General features: G+C 36.8%; 1 protein-coding gene across 1 annotated transcript in view; it reads right to left on the reverse strand.

Moving 5' to 3' along the window:
* The window catches only part of LOC121420066, a 178447-nt gene that overhangs the window by 55697 nt on the left and 109566 nt on the right, over positions 1–13184 (reverse strand). The window contains exons 43-44 of the mRNA XM_041614594.1: positions 1714–1839; positions 146–505 (exon numbers count right to left, since the gene is read on the reverse strand). Of these exons, the coding sequence (XP_041470528.1) occupies positions 146–505; positions 1714–1839 (486 nt within the window). The remainder of the gene's footprint in view (positions 1–145; positions 506–1713; positions 1840–13184) is intronic.

Genomic DNA, 13184 nt, shown 5'->3' on the forward strand with positions numbered 1-13184 from the left:
TAAATTCATTGCAAAATACCTTTTTAATTAAATTAAAAAAGGTAATGTTAATAATACTTTTTTATTACCTTGATAAGAAATAGACTCGGCTGTTACAGTAGCAGATATTCAAAATAAGATAATTTCTGTATTCAACTGAACTTACCCGAACGCAAAATGAGTTCAGCTGTAGCAGAGAAACCGGGATAGGAAGTGCTTTCCCCGCCGGCGTAGAACTCCACCCACGCCTGGTTCTCCGCGGAGTAATGATGATGGAGATCAAGATCTTCCTGTCCTCCATACACAGCGTAGAAAGAGCTTTGGTTGGTGAAGTCCAGGCCGCTGCCGAAGGCGATGTACGATGAAGCACTGATGTTGTAGGGGTGGAAGGTGAACCGGATGATGTAATCGCCTTCGACGGCCGAACCATCGAACGACCAGTAGTACAGCCCATGGTCACCCACGTAAGGGGAGGAGTAGTTCGGTGACGTGAATACCTGAGAACTGTCCAGGTCAAGGGTGTATTCTGGAATTTCAAAAAGAGAAGAGAACCAATGATTTCATCAATTTCAATACATTTAAAAAATCATACGTATCTCATACATCTTTGAACTTCCATAACTTCTGGAATGTATGTGCACTCAGTGGGCTGTATTCAGAACTTGCGTTTGATTTAAAATCTGGGGCCTGCAACACAAAGCTTAGCAATGATAATTCAATATTTTTCTACGATTGATTCCCTTGGCTACAATGTACAATCAATCGTAAAAATCAAGCATACGTTTATTTACTAACCTTTGTATTACGGGACCCTGGTTCAGTTATGGGTAGCCAAATGCGGATAGCCCATGTTGTAGTACAATACATGTATCTGAGAAGCACAACAACTGCTTGCCTTATGCCTATGCCTTAGAGTTGCACTTAAAGATAAATTCCAGTATTGGTAACGATCTCAAAATGACTTTTTACAGAATCTAATATAATGACCACCCAAGTGTCTGTTTGTATGAATAAAAAATATGTGCCAAAGGATTCTGGAAGAAATTGTGTAATTGCTGACAAATAAGCAAAATAAGCAAAATAAGCGCGGATTTGGTCACTTCCATCGGGTCTTTATTCCAGTAATAATAATACACTGTCCCACGTGTGCCTATCTGTGTTAGTGATCTTCAGTGTGAATATTTTTCGGCATAGATTTCAAGATTTCACAAAGTTCAGTTTATGTAACTGTACCAGATCTAGATCCTCAATGATATACTGACAATTAAGCCTGGTTTTACAGACTTTCTCATGAAATCAGTGTTTATTGCAACTACTGGAAATTCTCTTTAAATTCCTAGTTGCATGTGGTACAAAAGGCATGACAGTATTGGTCAGACCATGCTAAGAGGAAGCACACTACTGATTATTAATCAGTAAGGTTGTGTGTTGCACATCTAACATGTGTTGGCATCTAAGTGAGACTCTAATGTGGCGTTGCAAGAAACTTGCGATCATTTGCAAGTATATTTTTGGTCTCTAAATGAATCATAAGTTGTGAAATTAATTGTAACTTTGCAATTGATTTCTTATCTGTTTCATGAAACAAGGTAATTGGATGTGCTACAGTTAAAACTGATCTATCAATTGTAAACTTGCAACAGAATATTTGGAATTGATTGCAACTATTTTCTTGCAACACCACCAAGTTCCACTTAAATCTTCTTGAAACACCCCCTCCCCCCATAGACTTACCATCTATCCTTTCTTCATGACCACACCCCATCTCATCCTCTCCGTTTAGACAGTCATGCCAGAAATCACACTCAAAATCACCAGGAATGCAGTAACCAGGGCATATGTACTCATCCGCTTCACAAACTATAAGAAATAAAAAGATAAGACATATTGTAATATATAATAACAGCAATGACAATACTAAAAATAACAATGATAATAACAATAATAATAATAACCATACTACTACTTCTACTACTACTACTACTACAACTACTACTACTACTACTACTACTACTACTACTACTACTACTACTACTTCTACTACTACTACTACTACTACTACTACTACTACTATTACTACCGTTATAAAAAAAATTGAATGGTATACCATTGACTACCATTTATCATACACCATTGATATACCATTGGAATACCATTCGCACAGCACCCACCATATACCAATGGTATACCATTCAAACCTCAATGGTATACCATTCAAACTAATTTAAATAATTCGGACGTTACTATTACCATATTCATGAGCACCATTTACCATTCATATACCATTGATCAAACACCATTCACCATTGATCTACCATATGGCCACGAGAGACAGGTTTACCATTGACCACCATTCACCATTCAGCCACCATTCACTGGCCTACCATTTACCATTCAGCCACCATTCACTGGACACCATTGGCCTACCAATTACCTTACACCATTCGCCTACCATTCAACATACACCATTCGTGTACCATTCACCATATACCATTCGTGTACCATTCACCATCCGCGTACCATTCATCGTATACCATTCGCGTACCATTCACTTTACACCATTCGCGTACCATTTACCGTACACCATTCGCCGTACACCATTCGTGTGTCAATTCACCGCTCACCATACACCATTCAACTACCATTCGTCATACACCTTTCGCGTACCATTCACTGTACACCATTCGCGTACCATTCACCGTACACCATTCGCCGTACACCATTCGTGTACCATTCACCGCTCACCATACACCATTCAACTACCATTCGTCGTACACCATTCACCATTGATTGACCATTCACTTTACACCATTCTACCATACACCGTATACCATTGACCTACCATTTACAGTACACCATTGGCCTACCATACACCATTGAACTACTATTCACCGTACACCATAGGCTTACCATACACCGTACACCATTGACCTACCATTTACCATACAACACTGTCATACACACTATACTATTAGTCAACCATTCAAATAACACCATTGGTCATACACTATAGACCACAAGTGTAAATTCAATGGTAGACCAATGGTTTACACTGAATGGTAGACAGTAGAACAACGATGTGCAATGTATAGTAGGCCAATAAAGTACAGTGAATGGTAGACCAATGGTGAACAGCATATCTCTGGGGTTAATGGTAGGCTTAATAATGGAATAAGTATACACAAGAAAAAAATGAAAACAGCTACTTATTTCAAGAACGTCAATAAAATGTTTTTACTATAAGAAGTTTAAGTACAGCATAAATGGCACAGAGTATTCACAAGTATAGACTTTATAATAAAGCACATAAGTTATTAATATATATGACTTAGCTACTCGTTGATATCTATACTCTGTCAATCTTGTTATCTAAAAATAAACATGCATCAAGACAGAGTTTGATTGAAAAACACAACAAATGAAGACTAACATTTCCAAGAATAAACCTGTTCTCTCATATTGCTTTTTACATGGATTGAGTACTTGGCAAAACCACTGTTCTGCATACAAACCTGATACTTGTAATACAATAAACTTGATGTTAAATCTGTTGTGTGTAATTGCTTTCAACGACATTAATAAACATTTTTTACTAATAAGTTCAAGTACAAAAGAGTATTGACAGGTATGGCATAAAGGCACCATATTATGAATACATGTGACTGTGCGACTCCACAAGAGATCAATGATTGCACTCCACATAAATATTATGTTAATCTTCCTATAAACAAATTTACATGTAAGACAGAGTTTGGACAACAAACTAATGAACACCAAATTTCGAAGATTAAACTCAAAATGTGTGATAGCCTTCACATGGCCAAATGAATATAGGGTACCACACCTAGAAGAAATGAAATATCCCCAAAAGGGGGGAAAACAGTACCCCCAAATTGGTCTCTTTTTTCTTTTCACCTAAAAAGATATATCAATGGCATGTTTCTACAAAGACTTGTTAAAAGGTATTACCCGCCTAAGTATCCAGAATCCCGGATAACTTTCCTGTAGAAACAGACGCGATGCGGTTTATTGATAAATTGCATCGCACAAAATACGGTTTCTCATAACCATCTCTCTGAGAGGTGGTTATTGCCATGTTAATCCGTTTAAATTTTCTGTAAAAACACGGGGCAAAATAGCATACGTGTCTGGCTTAAGTGCTTGAACCAAGAAGTGCGATCTCACAGTATACATATATTCTGGCCGGTTTTTATCTCGCCAGCTGATCGCGAAACATGTGTACCTGTTACAATGAGTGAGATCTACCATGAATTTTGAAAATTTTCCTAACGAGATGCAATTTTTGACATACCAAAATGCAATGTGAGGTTATAGGTTGAATTTTCTGATTTTCCGCCGTATTTGCGACGCGAAATGCAAGTTAATCAGATTATTCAGTCTGTAGAAACAGGTTGGTTTAAGAACGATAAGGTTATTCGAGTCCGGAAAAGATAAACTGTTTTTAATGATTTACTGTAGAAACACGCCAAAAGTTTATCATAAATACAATAATGATACATTAAGAAATAAATAATATATCACACATAGAAAAAAAATATATAATGAAAATAGGGAAAGAAAATTATTCAATTTGGAACACTAAAAAACAGAAGAAAAATAGAGACCTTTTTTGCAAAATATATAGAAAATAATATATACAAGATACCCACTTATTTCTTTCTGTCTATTTTTGTTGTGTTAAATCAGATGAATAACTCAACTATGTGTGAGAAATAATATGATTATTGTCTTACACAGTAAATCAGTAGTCAATCGTAATTTTTTACAACCGAGCTTGGACAAAATTTAAATTCATATAATACAAAAAATATATAAATTGTGATCTTGTATATTCATGAGGACTTGCAGAGAACAGTTTTACCAAAAAATAACAACTTTAATTCGTCAAAACTTTGTTAATCCTCAACAAATTTTGATGAAATTTTCAGTGTTTTTTGTTGTCTGATGTACACTTTGAATTATATCACATAGCTTTCAGTCTCGAGTACCTCTAGCCCTTCAATCAAATTGGTTGGACGACCGGTTACATTTTACATATAACATAGTTATAAGGAGAATGAAGGGGACCATAGAAAGAAAGCATGAGAAAAGGGGAGATTTTGGTAGGGAGAGAATGAATCAGAAAAGGATCATGCTGAAAATTTCATTAAAATCTGATAATAACAAAGTTATTGAATTTGAACAACATTTTGGTAAAAAATTAACCCAATGTACACATGATCGTCAGGAATATTTGTTAGGCTTATTCTATAAAATGAAATAATTATTTCATATTTTCATACATGTGTGTATGATATGTCCCAAGTATCATATCATTATTTCCAGCAATGCATATCTTCACATTAAAGGTCAAGTCCACCACAGAAAAGGTTGTTTTGAATCAAAAGAGAAAATCAGGCAAGCATCATGCAAAATATTTCATCTAAATCGGATGCAAAATAAGAAAGTTATGACATTTTGAAATTTCGCCTATTTTTCACAAAATAGTTATATACACAATTTACCCACATGCATATGAGAGAATCGATGATGTCCCTCACTTTTTGTTTTGGTTTTCATTGTTTGAATTGTACAATATTTCAATTTTTACAGATTTGACAATAAAAAAATCAAAATAAAACTTTATTTCATAGGACAATGAGGAGAAAATTATAATATTTCATATTTAAAAAAACAAAGAAAAGTGAATGAGTGATGTCATCAGTTCCCTCATTTGCATACCGACCTGGATGTGCATGTAACTATTAAGTGAAATTGAGCGAAACTTTAAAATGTCATACCTTTCTTATTTTTCATCCGATTTTTATGTTTGATTTTTCTCTTTTTAATCAAATCAACTTTTTTGTTAGGGTGGACATGTCTTTGAAATAAATTTTCACTCCATTTTTTATAATTCTCGGAGGACAAAATGTAAATTAGCGCGGCTTCTTGTAATAAAATACAAGTGGGGATATGACATCAGCTGGTTAGTGGTTCTGACTCTCACCTTCCAAACAGAGGGTCGTGAATTTGAGTCCTAGCCATGGTGTGTTTTCCTTCAGCCCGAAATTCATCCACACTGTGCATCACTAGACCCAGATAAAGTGAATGGGTACCCGGCAGGATTAATTCCTTGAAGCTGTAATAAGAAATGTTGGATGAAAACAATGCAAAGGACAGTATATTAGCTAAGGGTTCAAAATATGAATGCTTGTCGTGTGTGTAAGCTTTCTTTAGAAGTTCATATATTTTTTTATATATCGAGAAATTTGCAGTATACTCTACCATTCAATTGAATGATACCAATTAACAAATATCAACAAAACATTTGGTAAAATATGATAAATAAATTTATGTTTAACCATAGATGGGTAGACAATAACCTATCTAATGGGAGGTTGCCCCAATGATGAAAAATACCACAACAAATGAATACCTGGGGACAAAGTGTCCACCCTTCCCCCCTCAGCCAACATACTGATTTTTTTTCTGGGGGGGGGTGTCAGAAAAGACGTGTGCTCCTCTAAATAGGGATGACATTTGTCCTTTCTCAGGATTTTTTACCATTCCTGACAAGGTTTTCTTTTCAGCTATGCCACTGCAGGAATACAATCTGTTTTATCTCATGAAGCTTTGCAATTTTTTCTACTGAAGAAAATTCTTACACACCTACCTTTCATAAACTCCAATTGTTTCTTGTACACGGCACGTTTTCTGTGTTCAACACCCGTCGTGTCATTCCCAGATAAGGCTGGACCATCTACCTTATCATCCAGTGTATCCGTCGTCCAAACTTTGAAAATGAAATAAAATCAATTTGAGTGTTGTAAAATCTGCATGTATGTGCAGATACAAACAAAAAGAGAATACTAATATAGTAATAGAAAAAGAATGATCTTAGAACTTTAATGTTAAAGATATTTTTCATGGATCTCTGATTACCAGCCCAGAATTCAGGATAAAAATAAGGAAATGTGATAGTATTCAGCGTAGTTCAGACAAGGCTGTATTATAACTGTGCATGCTTTATACTAGTAAAAGCTAGGTCATCTGGACTCAAATTTCTATAGCAGCAATTTTCAAGAGGGTAATCGATGACATAAATTCCATTTTTCTGGTATTGACAATCGCAGAAGCAGATCCAAGAGGGCACATTTGACCTGTGCCCCCACCTTGAGAGCAATAGTCGATGTGTTTGTTAAAAATGTGGCTTTCTTACACAAGTGTTCCCCCCCTTCGAAAGTTACAGCAAATATTTATATTAAAAATATTGTCTCATACAAGAGGATCTCTTTTTTGGTTTGCTTGTTATTTAAAGTTTCCTTGGGAAAATGTGCCCCACTACCCCCTTTGAGAAATCATGGATCTGTTCATGGACAATCATATGCCAGTGGATGAACTCCAGACTTTTTAGGCAAGTTTTGATCAGTAAATAAATAAAAACAGATAAAATGTGATCACAGGACAAACTTAACTTTAAAAAAGGATAAAATTTACTTTAAAAATTGATATGCCTAGCCCCATGAAAGGATCTAAGAATACCCTCCCGCACTAATGCAGTTTCACACCAGCCAACTCACAGTGAACAATTGTGTACAACGGATAGCGGAGCGTGAACGTAGTGGTCGTGTACATTTTTGCTTATTACATGACGTCATCCAGCCACTGCCGAGAACCAATTTATGAATGAAAATATAGTAAGCATGCGCAGTGCAAGCCTTTTGTTTCCCCACACAGAATTCCACCAAAACAAGTGTGCGATTCCCTATCACCTCGTACCAAAATCAACCTAGAATTTCAATTTTCCTATATTTTATATGAATTATGAAAGGTATTCTCGGAGGATCTATTTTCTCACCGATACCGCACAGGTAAGCGAATTTCGAATACTTCTTGCTTTTCCATCAAAATTTTACGAATTAGCGTCTATATGTCATCGTGTTCCTTGGAATTTGTAGAGTCTATCGCAACGTGCACAAAGTCAATTGGCTTCCGGGTTTCGGAGCGTCGCGTGAATATGCATGAAATTGCAGAGTTTCGATAATTTTCGATCGATACCGGAGCGATCGGATCACGAACCAAGACCATTTACCGCGTACACAACATGACCGGATATCGTTATCGCTATTTCCGCACGCAGTCCAAAGGAATTATTTTTGGGACCACGTGGTCATGACGTGATCTGCGCGATTGACCAATCAGCGGTCTTCGAATCGCTGTGCGGAGACGATCTATCCGTTGTACACAGTCTATGGACAATTGTTTGTTGTGCATGCAACTTCGAGCAAAACTCCCCACCAGAATTGTCTACACACATTTTGAGATCAATACACAATATGCCCACCACTTTTTAAAATATTGCGGATCGCTTGGATTCGCCGTCATGTTGATATGGACCGAAGTTATGCGATCAAAAGATTCGCATGCGGCATGCTGGCAGTTTGTTCGCCACATGTTAGCATGATTTGGTTGCTAACTTCAGTCCATATATATATTAAGGCGAATCCCAGCGATCCGCAAAGTGATGTCTACGGATTAGATCAACGACGTCGAGATCGAGACTAAATACAGCCGTTCCCAATATTTTGAAAAGCGGTGGGTATATTAACATAGAAATGTGACTGAGAGACCTGTCATGACATTTGGGAACAAGTTTTGGTGATGAGGTATGCTGGTAATCGGCCGGTGCAAAACTGCATTAGCGCCAATTTTCTCTGCATAATTATTGCAGCCTCTGTAGAAAAATTGAATAGGAATCGTTTGTCACTCCGTCCAGTCACAGTTCCACACACAAAGTGCACATTTTACCATTGAAATAGTATGTGCAATGAGTGGTGTGTACAGTGTAGCTAAGTTACAGACCTGCGTAGCCTTTATCATTTTTTAAACTTTAGGACCCATGTTTCACCTCCATTTTATCTCATTTCAATACCAACATCTATCAACAACAACAACAAATTATAGGCCTAATTTCAAAGCAATATTTGTCGGCAAGTTTTCAATTTCAGTGAATTAACGTGTGCAGTAACGGTCTATTTCACACTTAAAACTTTGCCAGTCTTGACATTAGCATTAACAAATCATTCATTCATGAATTCAATGTAGGCCTATTCAGAGATGGTTTTTGTAAAACATTGACAATAAACATCAGGCAATATGAGCGAATTACTATTCACTGCTCGCCGAGCTAAACTCTGCCAATACAAAGCAATAACCATAAGCACTCCCTATCGTCAAAGCCACGTCCCGGCCCGTAGAGCAGCGGCCAGCGCCAACGGGGCAGTGACGGTGGCAGTGCAGTGGTCGTGCATGTCGTGGCAGTACAACGACATCTAACATTTTGAGACAATTTGAGAAATAAATCGAAGAAAATTGTTATAGAACTTACTGTTTAGCCTTCTACAAATGACTTTGAAGTCGCTGTCCGAATCTGACCCGTGTTCCTTTAGTTTTTGATGAATTATCGACGGACTTATCAACAGCAAAACGGTAGTAGGCCTACCGGTAGATCGAGTTTTCTTTTTCAAATATTGCACTTGGCGGTTAGACGTTCGCGCGTGCGTGCGAGAACGATACGTATTTATAATAGAGCTACCTGGGGCCTGTTGCATGACGAGATGAGCGATACGTAGGAACGTCCTAGGACCATTCTTCCGAGATAGGAAGATTGGCGACAAATCAGCGCTTTCCGTTTCACGAAGGCAATTTTGTCTTCCAAGTCCGCGACATCTTTTGATATCGATAGTATCGGAAAAATATTTAGGCTTCATCGTCACCTGAACCTTTTATTTCGGAATGACGACTTTTCATAAAATCATTTATTTCAATAAAAGGAGATCAAATGATGTTTTATTTATTACTGATTGTAGAATTGATGTATGGAGCTTACTTTATGAGGTAAAAAGAGAAGAAACTTTAAAGATTCACAAACATAAATGAATAAAATTGAAATTTTCATTATTTACCTTACTTAGAATACGGTGTCTTTTTAGAGACACCTTTCATTGATATTTCAACGAAAGAGACCCTTGTCCGATATAAAAATTGATTTAACTAAGTAATTTCGACATTTTGTTAGTTCAATATTCTGTATTTTTATAGAATGCTTATATATAATGATAAATTTGTAAATTATGCGTTAATATGTTATTTGTTGAGGTAAAAATATGGTTTGAAAGGGTAAACAAAATCAACAGTGTCTGATTGTATGAGACTAAAAGGGAAAATATGAGAGGCTGCGTGTGAAACTTCTAATTTATTTATTTTATTTACCAGATATAACGCAAGAAATACTAATTTGAGTGTTTAGAGTATAAACATACCCCAGTTGCATGATGAGTAAACGATGACAAGAAAAATATGAACATTGCTGCAAACATGGCCAAGTGAATAAAGTAGTGCTTTGCAATAATAATTAAAACACATAAAAAGTTGTGCAATCCGCAATGGAAAAATTCTATCAGAAATCATGCTAAAAATTACAACGATCATATAAAACGTTGGTCATATCTAAGGTTGATCACTTAATTTATGGAAGTTTATATAAGAATATAAGGTTTAAGAATATAGAAAATATATATGTTCAACATTTCAACGGTAAGGAGTAGAGACTACCGTGATTTCTTTAACATGACATAGGAGCCGAAAGGGGCCTACCCTACCATTTAAAATGCGCCTCTTCGTACTTTCCATAATCTTTTCTTTGATGAACTTATCTTCATTTGTAATGATTGTGATGGATTCGTATATAAGCTAGGCCTAGTCTCTATCTTAAATTCAATTAGCTATTTTGTTACTGCAGGAGTTTGTTTTTGTTTCACTGCTTCACATCTTAAGTTATCCCAAATCAAAGAATTGGTTTTCATTGATTAAAATTAATCTCATTAAAAAATAATGAAAATGAAATTAAAATATAAAATGATTTAGCATGTTTAATTTAATTCCATTTCAAAACATGTGTTAAATAATTTGTATCGAGTGTTTTTTTTTTGCTGAGCGTTATATAAACACGTTTTTTTCCTTACATAATTTCTTTTAAAGAAATTCGTTTTCATGTTGTTTAATTATCTATAATGAGAAAGCATGATGGGTCAGAGAGATAGTGCCGCCCATTTCGATAAATCAAGTTTATTTTGTTTTAAATAGAAAAGTGGTGGGGATAGGGCGGAGGGAGAATAAAAGAAACATATTTAAAAAAAAAATATTCGGGCCTTCGATCAACCCCGGAAAAGTTAAAATGACATCCGTTTTTGGTCGTCTTGTCGACCTGAAATTGATGACAACTAGCTCCCATATAACAAAAATAACTTGGCGCCATCCTAGATAAAAATGCATCATCAACCCCCTAAAAAATATGTTTAAATGTGATGTCAGTGTGGCTTGCCGTAAACGCATTTTCTCTCAATGCCGACGGTGGCGGGCGGTGTGCAAAGAAGATCATGCCTACGTAGGACATGTCTGGAGGTATCTTTCCAAGGACCACTTCTTCGCCAAGATAAATACACATCCCGATATGGGGGGGGGGGGGGGGGTGAATCAAACCCAAATCAGGGGTGTCTTCTTTTTCCTTTCGATTGGTTCTGGGTTGGAAACCATGATGGCGTGAGATCAATTTTTGCCACTGTTTCCCTTGGATCTCATGACGAAAATCTCGCGTTTGAGGGCTGTATACCCCATTTTTCCTTATCATCAAATATCTTCTCCCAGTAATACAAATCCTATTGCCCTCAAGCATGAAATTTAAGTATAGAAACACCTGTTTCTTGACCTCGGTCCGAAGATAATTCACCCCAGCATCTACGGTCACAGCAGGGGGCCACACACGATGGATTGCAATGTGTGTAGTTCCGGCGAGCGCATGGATGTATACACGCGTTGATAGAAAGTTTTTTCTTCCTTTCTTTCTTTCTTTCCTTCCTTCTTTCTTCTTTCTTTCTCTCTCTCTCTCTTCCTTCCTTCCTTTCTTTCTTTCTTTCTCTCTCTCTCTTCCTTCCTTTCTTTCTTCCTTTCTTTCTTTCTTTCTTCCTTCCTTTCTTTCCTTCTTTCTCTCTGTCTGGCTGTCTAATTCTTTTCTTTCTAGACTTATATTCTTCATCCACCCCCTTTCTACACCTCTAAAGAACGTGCATTTGCCAATCATATCTGTAGTAAGGCCTATAAATGTCCTTTTCTCAAAGTTGAGGTGTAGGCCTATACATAGAACATTAAAATACAAAGACCAGCATTATGAATCACAATGTTTGGATAGCATTTCAATGTTCTATTCATATCTATTCAGAACGTTTTCTAATTCACATGCGTTATTAGCAGGTGATCTTCTTTATCTTTATCTCCCATTATTGTTCTTATTTTGTAGGCCTATAGCCTGTGTATACGGTAAACCTCCCTCTGAAATACCTTTCTTGGTTTCATGTTTTCTTTCAGATTTGTTTCCACCCAGGCGCGCCGGAACACTTTCAGTTTTTTTTTTTTTTTTTTTTTGGGGGGGGGGGCAAAATCCCGAAGGGGGCACAATATTTTTGAAAGCGTGAGATACGGAAGCGATCGAGCGGGAGAGGGTGTGGTTGAGGGTGTAAAAATTGAGTGTAAAAGTTGCGTTTCTAAGAGCATTCAAAAATAAATTTCTTGAGAATTAAACAGTCTTGGGGTTCTTTTTGCTCCTGTTTCCTCCCTTCTGACCCAGACTGGTGTTTCTTCATGATCAGGGTCGCAGTTCCAGCAAATTACGAGCCTTATTGCAAACTCTATTGTTTCAAACCAATGTAATATAGGCCTTTTAAAGACTTTAAGATGACAAACATGACCGTATGCATCCGGGGGCCGCCGATCGAGAGGGCAAAATTCACAAAATTCACCCAAAGTGTGCACGAAATCTTTCAATTTTATTCTAGAAAATGCAAAAGCTCCCCCATCACCATGGGCGGAAATCCCAGGGGGACAGGGGGGACGCGTCCCCCTACCATTTTGGAAAGGGGTACATAATATCAAATGTCCCTCTACTATTTGTGCTCTTTTATTATGGAAAAAATACATAATTTAAAATCGAAATTCAGTATACACATGTATCCTCGAATTTCGAAATATATATAAACACTAGTTTTTGTTAAGAACTTGGTTAGGAAAAGAAAAGGCATACCGGCCCAACTATTCTCCAACTCTCATCTAGCCCTATATACCAGCCAAAGAGTGATGACATTGATGACATC

Source organism: Lytechinus variegatus, chromosome 8, assembly GCF_018143015.1.
Source record: "Lytechinus variegatus isolate NC3 chromosome 8, Lvar_3.0, whole genome shotgun sequence".
Lineage (NCBI taxonomy): Eukaryota > Metazoa > Echinodermata > Echinoidea > Temnopleuroida > Toxopneustidae > Lytechinus > Lytechinus variegatus.